The sequence below is a fragment of the Eschscholzia californica genome, unplaced genomic scaffold (genome assembly GCF_041429995.1).
Source record: "Eschscholzia californica isolate CP2 unplaced genomic scaffold, dmEscCali1.0.p SCAF_1, whole genome shotgun sequence".
NCBI lineage: Eukaryota > Viridiplantae > Streptophyta > Magnoliopsida > Ranunculales > Papaveraceae > Eschscholzia > Eschscholzia californica.
In genome coordinates, this window is record NW_028238198.1 from 7429379 (window position 1) to 7444626 (window position 15248).

Sequence of the window (15248 nt, forward strand, 5' to 3'; positions counted from 1 at the left end):
AAGAGAAGATTGTAATCTTGATTCTACAATATCCCATTCAACTATGTAAGACACAATGAGAAATTAACCTGAAAAGACAAAAAACACAACAAGATTGGAAGCCTTAACTTCATGACTTACCTTCGTTTAGCCAAATGCACTGTAATGAAGCCAAAGAAAGAGAGTAGAAAAACAGTAATTAAGATATTCCTTTCGCTGACAATGTCCATCTTTCAAGAGTAAGAGTGACGCCTTTCTATTACGTAATAGAATTGTTTTAAAATAAGAAACGTGCAATCATTTCAAAATTCACTCTTCCGCAAAATTGAAATTCACAGAATACTCGGGTCACAAATGAGGTAGCATTACTTTTCGAAAGTTAAATGATGTGAATAATTATGTGAATGAAAGGGATATATATTAGTGTTACCATCTTTGATTCATTAAATCTATATATTATGCGTCTCCTTCATATCTTTGAATCTCACCAATATGATTCTGACAGACTGACACACCTACAAGCAAAACAACAGGTAAAATATTCACACTAGAACAGAGAGCAAACAACAGAGTTTATTTTTCTACGCGACAAAATTTTAAGCATTCCTAATTGCAACCATAACCATAACTTTGTTTCGCTCTTTTGTTATAAAAATAGTGAGATCCATCACCAGGAAAACAATAAACCTCATAAAGATGTGAGCATTAGGACTACCCCACTTAGAGTGCAATACGATAGAAATATCTAGACCATGAATTTAGTTAGGGCTTAAGTTACAAATGAGCATTTATAATATTTTCAGCAAATAGAGAAGTACTTAGTAAAAGGTCCAACAAATTGTTATGATGGAATAAATAGTAAGATTCAACTCCTTTAAATAAGAAAGACAAGTAAAAATCTAAACCAACCCTAGAATGTTGCACTTCCATTATTGGTTTCTTCACGTAAATCCAGTTTCAGCATAAGTTTCTGTAGGAAAAAAAAAACACAAACAGTTAATGAGCAATACTAAATTGAAACAATTCAAGCTTATAAAAACTAAATCAATTAAAACCCCGACGAAAAGAAATCCAAGAAAACAGTGCATAACGATTGATATTAAATGTACGAATTGATTCTGGACAAAAAATATTTTCTTACCTTGATGCTACAATATGGATGGGCCATGCCCATTGAGTCCATATGGCTTCACCTAAGCTAGGCTTCCATGTATAATTGAAGTTAGATATGTCAATCTATGTCTCCTAAGTCCTACCTATACTTGCCCCACCAAATAAAATTAGTAAACAAGTAGGGCAACATAAATCTCTTCTTCTTATGAAGAGCTGAGGACACTACTTACCAACGGTAGGGCTATTTTCCGGTCCTCGTGTATAACTAACTCGTTAATTCAACCCCTTACATTGTCGTCCAACGTGTTGTTTGGGTTTTTTTATTCCCGAAGTTTTTAATCACTCTCTAATCTTTTCTTTTTCTGAATTTCTCTCCTTCCTTTTTTACAGTGGTGCTCTGAAAAATACTGATTTGGTTGGAGGGCATAAAGCATCATAAAGAATTCTAATGGAAATTCGATGTAGGGAGCTATTTTTCTAAAGCCCAAAAGAATCTTCTTCATCTTCAACTTCAACACCACCAGGATCACCATGTTTCTCTCTCCCTCTATGCACATTTCCCTCACTTTCCCGTCTCTATCTCTCTCCCCCTATATCTCTATCTTTCCCTCCTTGTTCTGTCAGAGAGCACCAAAATTTTGAAATATTATGGTGCTTAAACAAACGAAATAAAGGCAAAACCTAAATTGATTAATATAATTTCAATAAACCATATTTTGTGATAAAAGAGAACCATCACTAAACACTCCCTACACATAACTCTCATCAAACACAATCCAAAATAATAATCCACGTCAAATTATGTTCATTAGGAAAATATTATCGTACGCAAAGAAAAGTCAATCAAATACAACTTAATTAAAAGTTGAATGTGGAAAATAGGTCTAGTCTTATTCATTAGAACCTTAGGGTTAGGAAATATGATTGGTTAACAGCTCATAACTTAAACAAGTAGAAGAGTACGGTTGGTCTTTTTCTAACTTTTTAGTCAATTGGACGGAAAATCACTGTCTAAGCTTGTATTGTATAAGTTCTCTTTGGATTTGAAAACGACTTACATGCTACAAGGGTCTCTCTTTTCTAGTAGGCCAAGTGGCCAACTACTCTTTTTTTTTTTTTTTTTTTTTTGTTGAAAGGCCAACTACTCTCTATCTCTAATATTTTAAAGTTGGCAAATAATTAGGGTTAGATTACTAAGAATTACCGTAATTCAACTTTTTAATACTATCTCCAGTGACAATTAACTAATTTATGATTAAGGGTCAATTTTACTTTCTAATTGAATCCGTTCATCATTCTAATTTCATTTTGCCATGATGCCTCTTAGCTAAACCATTATTTAACTTGCCCCATGGTAATGGTTGAAGTTTACAACTCAGACAAACACAATTGATTTTAGTTTGGTCCGTCATTATTTTTCTACCTGTTTTGAGTAACTATTTCAATAAACTTTTCAGCCCTTAAAGTAGAAGGCTTACTTTCAACAAAAGAAAAAAAAAAAAGTAGAAAACTTAAAATTATGAATTGTTACTCCACCGTTATGCGTTGTTATCAATTTCACTTCCTAAGATGGCCTAAAGATGGGCAACAGTTTCTCAATCGGCTACGAGCCACTCTTAGAGCATCTCCAATGCAACACTCAATCTTAGAAACTCTGAGTGTCACCTAAGATTTTTAAAAAATTTTCTTAAAATTCATCTCCAATGCAACACTCTATTTGGATCTCTAAGATGACGTGTCGAGGGTGGAATAGAAATATCTCTAAGTTTTAGAGTGTCCTCTTGAGATATCTCTAATTATCCAACTCATCAATATTTGATTGTCAACCAATAGAAATCGAGTCTTCTATATTTATAAAATAACTAATTATTTATTAATAAAAATAACTATGCCACATAAGTAAATAAGATAAGTTTAGAGTTTTTCATTGGAGACAAAAAAAAAAATGAGGACCTCTATTAAAGTCATCTAGGAGTGAGAATCTCACTTGAAACTTGACACATAGGATGAGTAGAGATTTTTGTGAGTTTTGCATTGGAGATGCTCTTAGTCTTTATATTTTATACCCCTTTTCTTTATTGGTCTCAGGCTTAGCTGCCTTTCATAAGCCGTCATTATCTTGGCTCGCTCATATCGACTATGGTCCAAAATCGATGAAGAATATCTATTGTATTAAGTTCAAAAGAAGAACAACTAAAGAGAACAAAAGTATGTAGTTGATTGTGACATCAAGTAAGATTCTACTGTAGTATATTTTTTTCCTTTTCCGCTTTGCTTTTTTCAAGCGTGCATGGATAATCTCTAGAAATAATTATTAGGTTTTTGCTTTTTGTTAAATCCAACTTGTATATTATTACGCTCGTATTTATTCAACACAAAATCAGTCAAATTTAGTAGTATAAAAAATTTTATATTTATTAGAGCATGAGATATTTTTGGAATTCGAACTATTTTCTAGTTCATTGATTTTTTTTTTTTGGAAGACGACTACGGTCTATCTAAGTACATCGTGATATGCTCACTTAAACACTAACAAGATATTTGGCATTTGATACAACATAGATGTGATAAGTTCGATAACCGCCCACTTAAACACTAACAAGACCGGACCTATAGCCACCTTCTTTGGGATTCGAACTTGTGACCTCCAGGAGGTTCTAGAGTTTATATCAACACCTTGAAACCACTTGGGCTATCAACTGTTGACAACTGATTTTTGTTATAGGAAGTACGTAGCTCTAAGGAAACCAGCAAAGGAAAACATCAAAATTTGAGAGTGCCCACAAGAAATATGTCACTGCTTGTGGAGGAGTTGGACCAGTTCACGGGCGGAGCCGCGGAGGTATGTGAAGACTCTTGGTAATTTTTGCAAGAGAGTTGGGGTAGTTTAGGTTTTTAGCCTGATGAAAAAAATTTCCCCTGATTTGTGGCGGGAAAGAGAAAGGGAAGTTCTCCGAAATCGAGAGCAAGCAAAGAGCATCCGAGAGTTCTAGGGTTTTTAATCTCCACTTTCTCTTAAGGAGTTCTAGTGAGGGGTTATTTAATCATCTTCAATCGAAGATCTGAGCAACTAGGGTTTTTTGGTTTTATCTTAAATCTTCACTTTCTCAAGGATTTGGTTAGTAACTTTCTCATGTTTGATGTTTCTAAAATCTTCAATTTTCACTTTGTTTTATCAAAAGACTCGTGGAGGTTAATGATCCTTATTATTCCATGTTATAGATATAATTTTACTTCCCCTTTAATGAAATTAATCTTCTCTTTTTGAGAATTATAGTGTATTGGATAAGTTTTAGGATTTCAGGTTGTAGTCTTGTAGACCAACTGTTTGATGAAATTTCTCTTACTTTATTATAATGATCTCGATGTACTTTATTAAATTTTATAATAAGTTTAATTATTATTTAACAGTCCGAATGGAAGTGTCTATACCACTATTTAGTGTGAGAAAGGAGCTAACCATAGGCCGGTGCTATATATGGCAACTCCCATTGAGTGGGTCACTTGTCGAATGGGGGCGACCGCATCAGCTTCGTAGTTCGTCTCTTTTTCTGACTAAATAACATTTGTCTCTTTTTGAGGCTAAATAACATTTATCTTATGCCTAGTTACATACTTACATTTCCTAACGGCCTAACCCCTATCGTTAAAGATTTTTCCGTGGTGGAAAACTGATTTTCCTTGATGTATTTGAAAATCGTGTATTCAGTGTTTCTTTTTTCCACTCATTCTCGTCGCTCTCGCGCGCTACCCTCTCTAGGCACAATTGTCTATTTCTCAGTCGAGACTACTTTAAAAAGTTTTACCCTCCAAAATTTTGAATAACTTATCTATTTTTAGTTTAGGGTTTTGCAGGAGCAGGACTACCAATGGCGATTGAATGCCTCGTTTTAGGTCAAAATCTCTCCCTAGTTCCTCCCAATATATTATGTTTGTTTGTGTATTTCTCTTCTTAAGCATTAATTTCTTCACCAAGTTGTTGATAATTGTCATTAACAGGAGCTGGTCAAGAAGTTGGAAAGAGTTGTGTAGTGGTTTCAATTGGCGGGAAGAGGATCATGTTCGATTGTGGTATGCATATGGGGTATCTTGATCACCGACGATATCCAGATTTTTCTCTCATTTCCAAATCCGGTGATTTTAATGATGCCCTCACATGTATCATCATCACTCATTTGTAAGCAAACTATTAGTAGTACCCTTATTGGTTTTATTCATCGATTTGTTTGTTTAGTTAATTCGAGTTCGGATATCAAATTAGACTTTGATTATGATTTTTGCAGTCACTTGGATCATGTTGGAGCTCTTGCCTACTTTACTGAGGTCTGCGGGTATAATGGGCCAATCTACATGACTGTAAGTTGTTAAAAAACCCCTCTATTGAATGTTTCTTCTACTTTTATCGACTTCTTTCCTTACAGCTTCAGCTTCTTTCATTAAAATTTGTCCATTAAAACAGATGGTAACTTTAGTGGTGGTAACAACTACTATGGCTGGTTAGAATAATTTATGGATATTGTATGGTTAGACAATTTGAGTTGGTAGATATTATTTGTTATGAAAGAACTTAGTTGGTTATGGTGGGTTACTCAGTGAAATGATGCTTACTTGAAGTATCTGGATATCATAAGCATAGTGTAATGGTCGTAGGAGTTAGGACTATAACATATAATGTCAATTATATGATACTCTTTTGCCTATCGTTTTACCATGGAATAACACAAGCACTTTGAATGTGTAATCTTTGCAGTCACGAGTCACAAGCACTTGTAGCTCTTGAGAGTTAAGATGTAGACCTGTAGAGTAGGTACATGAAGAGATGTCCTATACAAGAAATATGTGCCTATGTTCTGTCAATTTGAGAGGCAGGATTCTATAGGCCTTTTTTATTAGGAATCGAGTTGTGTAATTAAGAAACTCATCCTAGGTTTAGTAGTTGACACCCATAGTAGCATATAATGTACTTGCCAATGTTTTAATATACGTTTTACTCCTCAAGGCGGTTTGCTCTTGCAAGGCGGCGCCTGGATGCGTAAACTATTTTTTGATAAGGAAAATGATATCAATCATGTAAAACAAAGCATAGTTTTTCTACTTTTACCATAATATAAAGTCCCAAGTGTTTAATAAACAAAAATAATACAAATGCCTTAAAGCGTATCCCTTGAAAGAGTTATAAAATATAGGTACTTGTGCTATCAAAGCATATTATATATATGGTCATATTGTTATTAAGTAGAGCGTGGTTTCCTTTGAGTAATATCAAATATAGATAATGTGTGGTATAGGCATCTGTCGCCTTATGTAGCTTGTGTTATACAAAATACTAGATAACTGTAACGATATGCAGTTCCAGGTGGCGACTTTGTTTATTTTTTTTAATAGAAAAATCATTTAGGATGATGATGGAAACATGGGGATTGTTTATTTTTTCACACTAGCTCTTTCATTTTATCTTCCTATTGAAAACTTTGCTTCTTCTATAGTACCCGACCAAGGCCTTGGCTCCTTTGATGCTGGAAGATTACAGAAAAGTGATGGTAGATCGAAGAGGAGAGCAAGAACAATTTACTTCTGATCATATCATGGACTGTATGAAGAAAGGTAAGCTTGAAACTTTTTATATGTTCATAATTCTGGTGTTTGATAATATCAACATTGTTAAGTTTATTTTCTTTTTCTCCATGGAATACTCGTTGACGTTCTTTTTCAGTTACCCGAAATGCTCATTTTGCTATTTTAATATTCTATTGTATTGATGATATAGTAGGAGTCTCTACTTAAGAGGATGATTTATCATTTATCCTCCATAAGTCATTTATTTCCTCGAGACAAGCCAGCAGATTAGTCGCATTGGTTTCTCTCTATAAAATTTTCATATGGTTACGTTGGCTGATGTTGGACTTTGGTCTAGGATGTCGGGTGTAACTACTGGATGGAAAATCTCTCAATGCTTACTTGTTTATGCAGGATAAGAAGAAAATCTAAATATTGATGGCTGTGAACTTAAGTACTTAGCTTGCTTTTGTTGGCAAGGTTTTTTGGTAAATACGTTGTTCGGTGAAAACTAATCATGCGTGAGACATGATATGCGAAAAAAGTTGTTTGAATGTTTGTTCAATCAATATTTTTTTTTGAAAACTTAGAATGAATATATTATTGAAATAAAATAGCTATGTACATAGGGAAGGGAGGCTATAGGTGATCTTTCACGACATCCAAGCCTCCCAATTAACTACTACATCCAAGTAAGTAACATTCTTAAACTTATCAATTCTCCTAATCCAGGAATAGATGACACCCTTGACATCTTCAATGTCAACCAAAGAGTTCATATTCTTTTCCTTAAAGATTTTACTATTCCTGTCATGCCAAATACTCCAAACAATGGCAGCTGGGATTATCTGCCAAACCTCCTTTCTATGCTTCCTTTTAGCCAAACCATCCCACTGAGTTATCATATTATGAATGGAGTCCGGGTGACACCACTGAGTTTCCAACAGCCTAGTAAAGTAGTTCCAGATACCAGCTGCCACCCTACAATGGAGGAATAGGTGGTCAGCCGATTCCTCCTCTTCCTTACAAAGGATGCATCTGTTAGGAACTTGGAAGCCCCTTCTTTTCAACGCATCCACAGTGGGAACTTTCTGTACTAGAATGGCCCAAATGAAGAACCCCACTCTTGGTGGAATAGCCTTAATCCAAGCAGATTTGGATACGCAAGGCTCTAGAATGGTACCATCTATATCCAACCTTCTATAACAGTTGGCAACTGTCAAAGGGTCACTCTCCCCATTGCACCAAACTCGAGAGTCCGGCTCATCTGAAAAATTAGCTTCTTGAAGGATTTGCAACAGGTGGACATATTGCTGCAACTCCCAATCATTAAGGTTTCTCCTGAGGATAATATCCCAGGATTGGCTGTCAATATTATACATCTCTGCCACAGAAGCCAAGGGCCTGACTGCCACTCCAAAGATATCCGGGAAGCTTATACTTAAGCTATTCGACCCAATCCACTTATCCGTCCAAAATTTGATTTTTCTTCCATCCCCCAGGACCCATTTAGTGATAATATGAAAGTCCTTCAAGTGTGCCACTATTCCTTTCCAAACCCCACATCCAAAAGATGTGTTCTTGCATTTTCTAATCCAAAGGTCACAGCTCGAACCATACTTACTATATATAACCTTTTGCCATAACTGGTTTCTCTCCTGATCCATCCTCCAAAGCCATTTAGTGAGGAGTGCTTGATTCATGTATTTTAAATTTTTCACTCCCATGCCTCCCTTACTTCTGCTAGTGCGAACCTGGTTCCAGTTCACCCAGTGCATACTCTTACCACCAGTAGTTTTGTTCCATAGAAAAGAGCACATTTTACTATCAATAATCTTCAACACTCCTTTTGGTATAGAAAAGAGGGATAAGTAGTATGTGGGTAGGGCCTGGAGGACTGATTTCAACAAAGTTATTTTCCCCCCTTTTGATAGTAATTGACCCTTCCAGGCAGCTAGCCTTTTGTTAATCCTCTCTATTATAGGATCCCACAGCTTTTTGGATTTGTAGCTTTCACCCAGAGGCAGTCCCAGGTAGGTGGTGGGAAGGGAACCCACTTGGCAACCAAACTCCTTAATCATGTCTTGACTCATATTATCCTCATCTACCTTGGTAGCACTATAGATGAGAGAAATGCGGGAATTGGAAGATTCTAATTGATTATTCTGCATGTTACCATCGGACAGCTATCCAAGTTCCTTGCTGTTATGCTAATTTGTTAATTCACTAATTTGCTTCAACATAATGTGGTGGTTGCCTTTGTCTATTTGCTTGCAGTTACAGCTGTTGATTTGAAGCAGACTATTCAGGTTGATAAAGATCTTCAAATCCGTGCATACTATGCAGGACATGTATGTGTTTTACACCTTTGGTCCGTTCCCTACTTTTCCAATAGCCATGCTATCTAGTCAAAGAATGTTTTAGTTGAGCTTCTAGTCAATGATTCTGACTCATGTAAGAAGAGGTCCACATGTTTGTCGTAGCCGAACAGCCACTAATTACGTATCAGTGCATTCCACACTAGGCTTCACCATTTAGCAACTTTTGTATGTACAAAATGGTTCTCCGAGTTCTAACTTTAATAATTAATCATCAATTTGTCACTTAAGTTATGCTGGAAGTTCTTATAACTATTTACAGTTTTATAAATGAAAAGGAGAAAAGAAGCACGATATAGGTTTGTGTACTGCTTCTCTCAAAGCAGGATTTTTGTCCGTTAATGTATTTTTTGACCCCATACATTTGTATTTGTCATAGGTACTTGGGGCTGCAATGTTTTATGCAAAGGTTGGAGATAGTGCTATAGTCTATACAGGGGATTATAATATGACACCTGATAGACATCTTGGAGCGGCTCAAATAGACAGATTACAGTTGGACCTCGTCATAACAGAGTAAAGACAAGAACCTATCTTAAATGGCTATTCCGTGTGTGTTTGATTGAGATATTACTTGTTTCTATTTTAGATATACCTAGTTTCTGAACGAGGTGGTTATTTATTTGTTAGGAGACTACAATGTTACTGCTTTGGTCCTTGTATTTGCAAAATTCTTTTCTTCTTGTCTTTGTATTTGGGAGTTGATATAGACAATTCATCCAGTTAGATATGCAATTTCAAGCTCACCCTTCTCAGTTGTAGTAAAACCAGTGAACATCACATGATTTTTCTGTTTACCACATTACTTAGATCAGTTTCAGACTTTGGGACTGCCGAGAATGGCTACCATAGTAGATATGGCTGCAGGTTTGATTTTTTTGTTAGAGCTGTATATGTTTCAAATATTAAAGCTAGTAAACATTTACGATTAGTTTATATAATTCAAAGCCAATTTATTTATATTATGACTTAATCAAAGCTGGACAAGCCTCAAGTTTGTTTAACTGTTTGACATGTGCGACCCTGTGAGAGATGTTCACTTCAGCCTGAATTCCAATATTTAATATAAGAAAGACTCTGAGAAAGATGAATGTTGGTTCTTAAAGCCGGAATGGTACATTTATGGATTTAATTTGTTTATATTTACCCCCTCTTTTTTCCCTTCTGCTAGCTAATTAGCTCTCTAAATCCTCATAATTGTACGCTTTCCCATCTATAGATGGACTTAGAATTATTATTTTGAATGTCTGCTAACTTGATGTAGAGGATTTTCACTTTCCGATCTATATCATTTTCAGTAATTTTTTCTTTCCTTATGTGAAGGTCCACATATGCGACAACAATAAGGGATTCAAAATATGCTCGTGAGAGGGAATTTCTTAAAGCTGTATGTAATCACATCTACAAAATAACCATTTGTTTCTGTTTTATGTAGTGTGTTCATCTTAGTTTTAAAGTAGTAAAGTTATTTTCTCTTATATCAGATCTGGTTCTAGTGTTTATGCCACAATATAGCAATGCATTATGCAATATCACATTTCCTCATACACAGTAACTGTTTCTTAAAAGGTATATTGGGCAATGGAGCAAGCTATCAGGAAATTGTCTGACATATCTTAGTTATATTTGAGGGTATGTTAAGATTTTTTAGTTATGCTAATTTAAAGTCATGGTTCTGTAAGTGGTCCACTGTACTTGAACTTCTGGGACTATATAATGATAAGGAGGCTTTCAATGTAGTTAGTACTTATACTTGAGCTATACTAGTTTATAAAGTGATATGATGGTCTTTATTGACCTTAAATGGAAATCATGTTGGCTGTTGAGTGACAAGTAAGAAGGTACTTTGAATTTACGAGCTTATGTACCACCATGCTGTCAATATCTCAAGTATTACACATATACTGGCCATCATGACCACACTAAGCATATCGACATCAAGGCCTAGTAGAAGAGCCCCACAATCATATCAATTGTAGTTACTGGCTTACTGCCCAAACAAGTAACAATACGTAGAAGCCGTCATTGAGATAGATTTTGGAGTCGTTCTTAGATGGTTCTGGAGTTTTCTGTTGTGGGACAGGTCAGAGTTAAGCCTTCAACTCCACATGTTTTTATGAAGTTATAAATGAGTGATAGGGAGTTCGAAAGTCCCAATCTGACTTAAGAACTCTTTCTCTCCCACAACATTATGGATCCTGACTGCTTTTTTGGTTACATTTTCTATTTGTTTAAATAACTTAACTTAGACAAAATTTTAGGAGGTGGGCAGGAGAGATCTACTGAGTTGTTATTATTCTATATATAAAACAAGTTTTGTTTCGCATATATATTTATATATTTCTTATGTATATATATTCTACATTTGCTTGTTTCGTAACATAGTTACATTTTATTGGTTCTTAGGTTCACAAGTGTGTTGCTGGTGGAGGAAAGGTGTTAATTCCGACATTTGCTTTGGGACGGGCCCAGGTAATTGCCGATGCTACAATCTTTGTCCGAGTTTAGGAATTTCGTTCACTTTGAATTTTTTTCATACAAAAGAATTTTGTTTCTTGTTTGATATGGAGGTGGTTTTTACTGCTATCTTGTCAGTGCATGGACATCTATAGATTCTTAATTTCTCTCATGTGTCATTATTTTACCATTTCTTTAAAGCTGGTTTTTCGTCAACGATGAATTAATCATTCTGAATTCTCGTGTTTTGTGAAGTAGGAGCTATGCATACTATTGGATGACTATTGGGAGCGGATGAATCTGAACATTCCTATCTATTTCTCTGCTGGTATGCTTGTTGAGAGTTACTGATCTTTGCCTTTTCAAATGCTACCTTTATTTCTAGCTGCTTTGTTAAATGCTGTGTAACATGGATATTCTCCTTTTAAATTTTTGCCTTATCGAATACCATGATGATACTAGGATACTCTTATCTGGTAGTCTTGTCAGATACTCGAAGCACCTCTATAGCTATAAGATTCTGAATGGACATGACTTCATCGGTACATATGTATGCGCTTGCACATAATCCTCTTACCAGCATAAAATGCAATTCCACATTTCACGTCTTCTGCATATAACTTAAAAATGGTTTGTCATATATGTACAACCGTGTAAGTGTACTCGTCTTCTCCACTAGGTTGTTCTTGACCATCTTTTTTTTTTGTAAAGAAAGATAAGAATCTATATATAAATAACGAGCAAAAACATACAGGTTTAAAGCTAAACCCAAAGAACTAAACCAAAACCAAAACCCAATAAGGAAACTTCATGCTTAAAGTATTGGTCAGGTTTATAATGTGTCAGTCATTGTCTCCCAACGAGTGAATGCCTTAAGGGCATACCTTGTATCCACTTCCGCTTCTTTCACCAAAAGAAAAGAAGAGTTAGGCAGTTTGATCTGATATTAGTCTTATAGTAGTACTCCTTAGCCCTATTTTTTCCTTCCCACAGCCTATCTTGGTGTCAGAGGAACACCCAAAAAGTGAAAACTCAGTAGGTGTCAAGTGACACTACTGAGATTACACAGAGAGATCCAAAAAGTTACATTTTCCATATGACTCAGTAGGTGTGAATAATTAATGACGTTTCAGGTTTGACGATTCAAGCGAATATGTATTATAAAATGCTAATTGGGTGGACCAGCCAGAAAATTAAAGATTCATATGCCACACAGAATCCATTTGACTTTAAGCATGGTAATTTTACATCGTTTATCCACTTCTTTCATCATTGAATAATACAATAACCTAATCTTTTGTTTGTCTGTCTTCACTCGTCACTGTTCTTATTTTGTCTCGTTATGGGCTCTGCAGTTTGCAGTTTTGAGCGTTCTCTTATAAATGCTCCTGGACCTTGTGTCCTCTTTGCCACACCTGGGATGATAAGTGGTGGATTTTCACTTGAAGTTTTCAAGCAGTGGGCTCCATCAGAAACGAATCTTATAACTCTTCCTGGGTATATTCCTGCCGCTGCCTTTAACTGTTTATTATGTTCAAGACTCGTAATTTGGTATAATATAGGTATTACGATATCAGAAACAATCCTTAACAGGAAGCAGTATCAGTTTCTCACTCTATTTAGTAACTCATACAAACTGCATCAAATTGCATCACTACTCTATATCAAATGAAATCACCCTGCCCTGTTTTTTACTTAAAAGTAAGTATAGAATGTTTTTGTTACTTGATTGATGTCTCTATTTTGAATTTTATTAACTTGAACTGCAATGAGTCCCAGTCAAGTCCTTGAAATGTAATTAGCCAATTACCTGGAGAGTCCGAAATTTAGAGTCAATGGTTACTAACTTTCTTTTTGGTCAAGATACTATTCGCAAGTTACTTTCCACAATTCCAGGATAATAGGTGTCGTTTTATAGGACTTTATGAGTAAATGATAATTATTTTTTCTTTCGTTCAGGTATTGTGTTGCAGGAACAATAGGACATAAGTTGATGTCTGGTAGGCAGACAAAAATAAATGTGGACAAGGATACTCAAGTTGATGTTCGCTGCCAGGTTAATAACTTACTATTGATTACTTACTGTTTTTTGTTCTCTTCGGCATCATTTTCAATCAAACTCCGGTTGAAGCAAAACTAGGAATTAGCATGTGAAGATATGGATGATTGAATTACTTAAGTCATAAGACAACAGAAGGGCTTGTATGTCATTGAAGTAAAGCAAACTTGACTAGTCCCCTGAAAGACATAAAATTGCTTGGTGTAATATTAAATGCTGCCTGCAGTCTATTAGTTATAATTCCTTCTGATCAAAATAAATTAGCATTTTGATTATCCACACTACACGACTTGCACCTTTATAGTTGTTTATATAAGAAAATTTGCAGTATCTGATGTATACGAGGATTTTAATCAAGTACTTATACAATTTTGACTGGCTTGTTTCTCTATACATGTGTTATTTTTTCACTTCTAATGTGGTCTATATGATTTTCTTCGTTTTGATTAGTGACTTCTAAGTAAATTTTGTGTGTTGTAGATTCATCAGCTGTCATTTAGTCCACATACAGATGCCAAAGGTATTATGGATCTTCTCAAATTCCTCTCTCCAAAGCACGTAATACTTGTTCATGGCGAAAAGCCAAAGATGGTAACACTGAAAGGGAGAATACAGTCTGAATTGCAAATTCCTTGCTATGATCCTGCAAATAATGAAACTGTTCGCATTTCTTCGACTGAATATGTGAAAATAGATGCTTCCGAAACTTTTATCCAGAACTTCTTATATCCGAAGGTTGACTGCCTTAAAGGAAGTGAGAAAAGCAGCGTGGGTTCAGAACGAAAAAGCACAATCACCAGTTTCTTACCAATGAAGCACGTAACAGAGAAAACTGACTGTGAAGGGGTTCTGATAATGGATAAAACTAAAAGAGCTAAGGCAGTGCACCAACATGAACTCTTGCCATTACTGGGAGTTGAAGAGCACAAAATTCAGTTTGCTTATTGTTTTCAAGTTAGAGAGATTAGTTTGGTACCTTCTCCTAAATCAGATGCTTCATCAAATCCTTTAGCAATAAATTCCGACTCGACTTTCATAGGGAATGAGCTACCTTCATTAGAAAGACATCCTTCGCTTCACCAATTATTTCTGAAACTTTCTAGTGCTGATATTGGAGTAAAAATACAAGAATGTTCAGACCATTTAGAACTAGAATCATTTCATGTTTATCTCTGTGAAGATAACAACTGCCCTTACAAAGTCAAGGAATCTTCAGATGGAAATTCCGTAGTAAATTTTTGCTGCAAATGGTCATTAGCTGATGAAAAGTTGGCATGGAGAGTGATTTCAATCATGAAAGGTTCGGGTCTGAGTACAGTTCAGGAACGTTCGTCAATCAGTTAACATGGGAAGAAGGTATCGAGTAAGCTCCAATTTTGACACTAATAAAGAGGGCTACTAACTTATCATATATAGCTTTTCTTTTCGCCTTTGAGTTCGACAAGTTCCAAGTGACAACTCAAATGAGCTTCATTTTTATTTTGCCCACTTGTAAACTTGATAATTCTGATAATTTTAAGTAGCGGGTTTAGGTTAAAATTTTTGAAAGGCTAATTTAATGTAAGCTTACAACCTTTGTTTTATCCGCGTTATTGTTTCAGAATTTGGTGAGATCGGGTTTCACTTCACAAGAAAGAATAGAATTCTGTTTTTGGAAGTCCAATTTCGTATTTTGTCGGTGGTGTGTCACGAATTTGATCATTCCT

The 15248-nt window shown here is 35.4% G+C and overlaps 1 protein-coding gene and 1 long non-coding RNA gene across 7 annotated transcripts; one reads left to right on the plus strand and one right to left on the minus strand.

Annotated features, from left to right (window-relative positions):
* Nucleotides 1-3810: 3810 nt before the first annotated feature.
* CPSF73-II (cleavage and polyadenylation specificity factor 73 kDa subunit-II) lies at nt 3811-15199 on the plus strand. Of its 6 annotated transcripts, none has more exons than XM_086639931.1 (14): nt 3811-4210; nt 4938-4986; nt 5092-5269; nt 5376-5448; nt 6579-6696; nt 8926-8999; nt 9406-9542; nt 10350-10413; nt 11433-11498; nt 11742-11811; nt 12617-12721; nt 12839-12980; nt 13443-13539; nt 14023-15199. In XM_086639931.1, exons 2-14 carry the CDS (start codon nt 4962-4964, stop codon nt 14884-14886), a joined length of 2013 nt encoding a protein of 670 aa, XP_086496057.1. In that variant the 5' UTR covers nt 3811-4210; nt 4938-4961; the 3' UTR covers nt 14887-15199. The 6 variants fall into 6 exon arrangements, with proteins under 6 accessions (XP_086496057.1, XP_086496080.1, XP_086496070.1 ...); XM_086639954.1 differs by having other exon boundaries at nt 3886-4167; nt 4933-4986; XM_086639944.1 differs by having other exon boundaries at nt 3886-4167.
* Nucleotides 13815-14468, minus strand: LOC147563709 (uncharacterized). The gene is made up of 2 exons (XR_015225120.1): nt 14380-14468; nt 13815-14185 (listed from the first exon to the last, which is right to left on the minus strand). It is a non-coding gene; the product is annotated as an uncharacterized LOC147563709 (long non-coding RNA).
* Nucleotides 15200-15248: the final 49 nt, after the last annotated feature.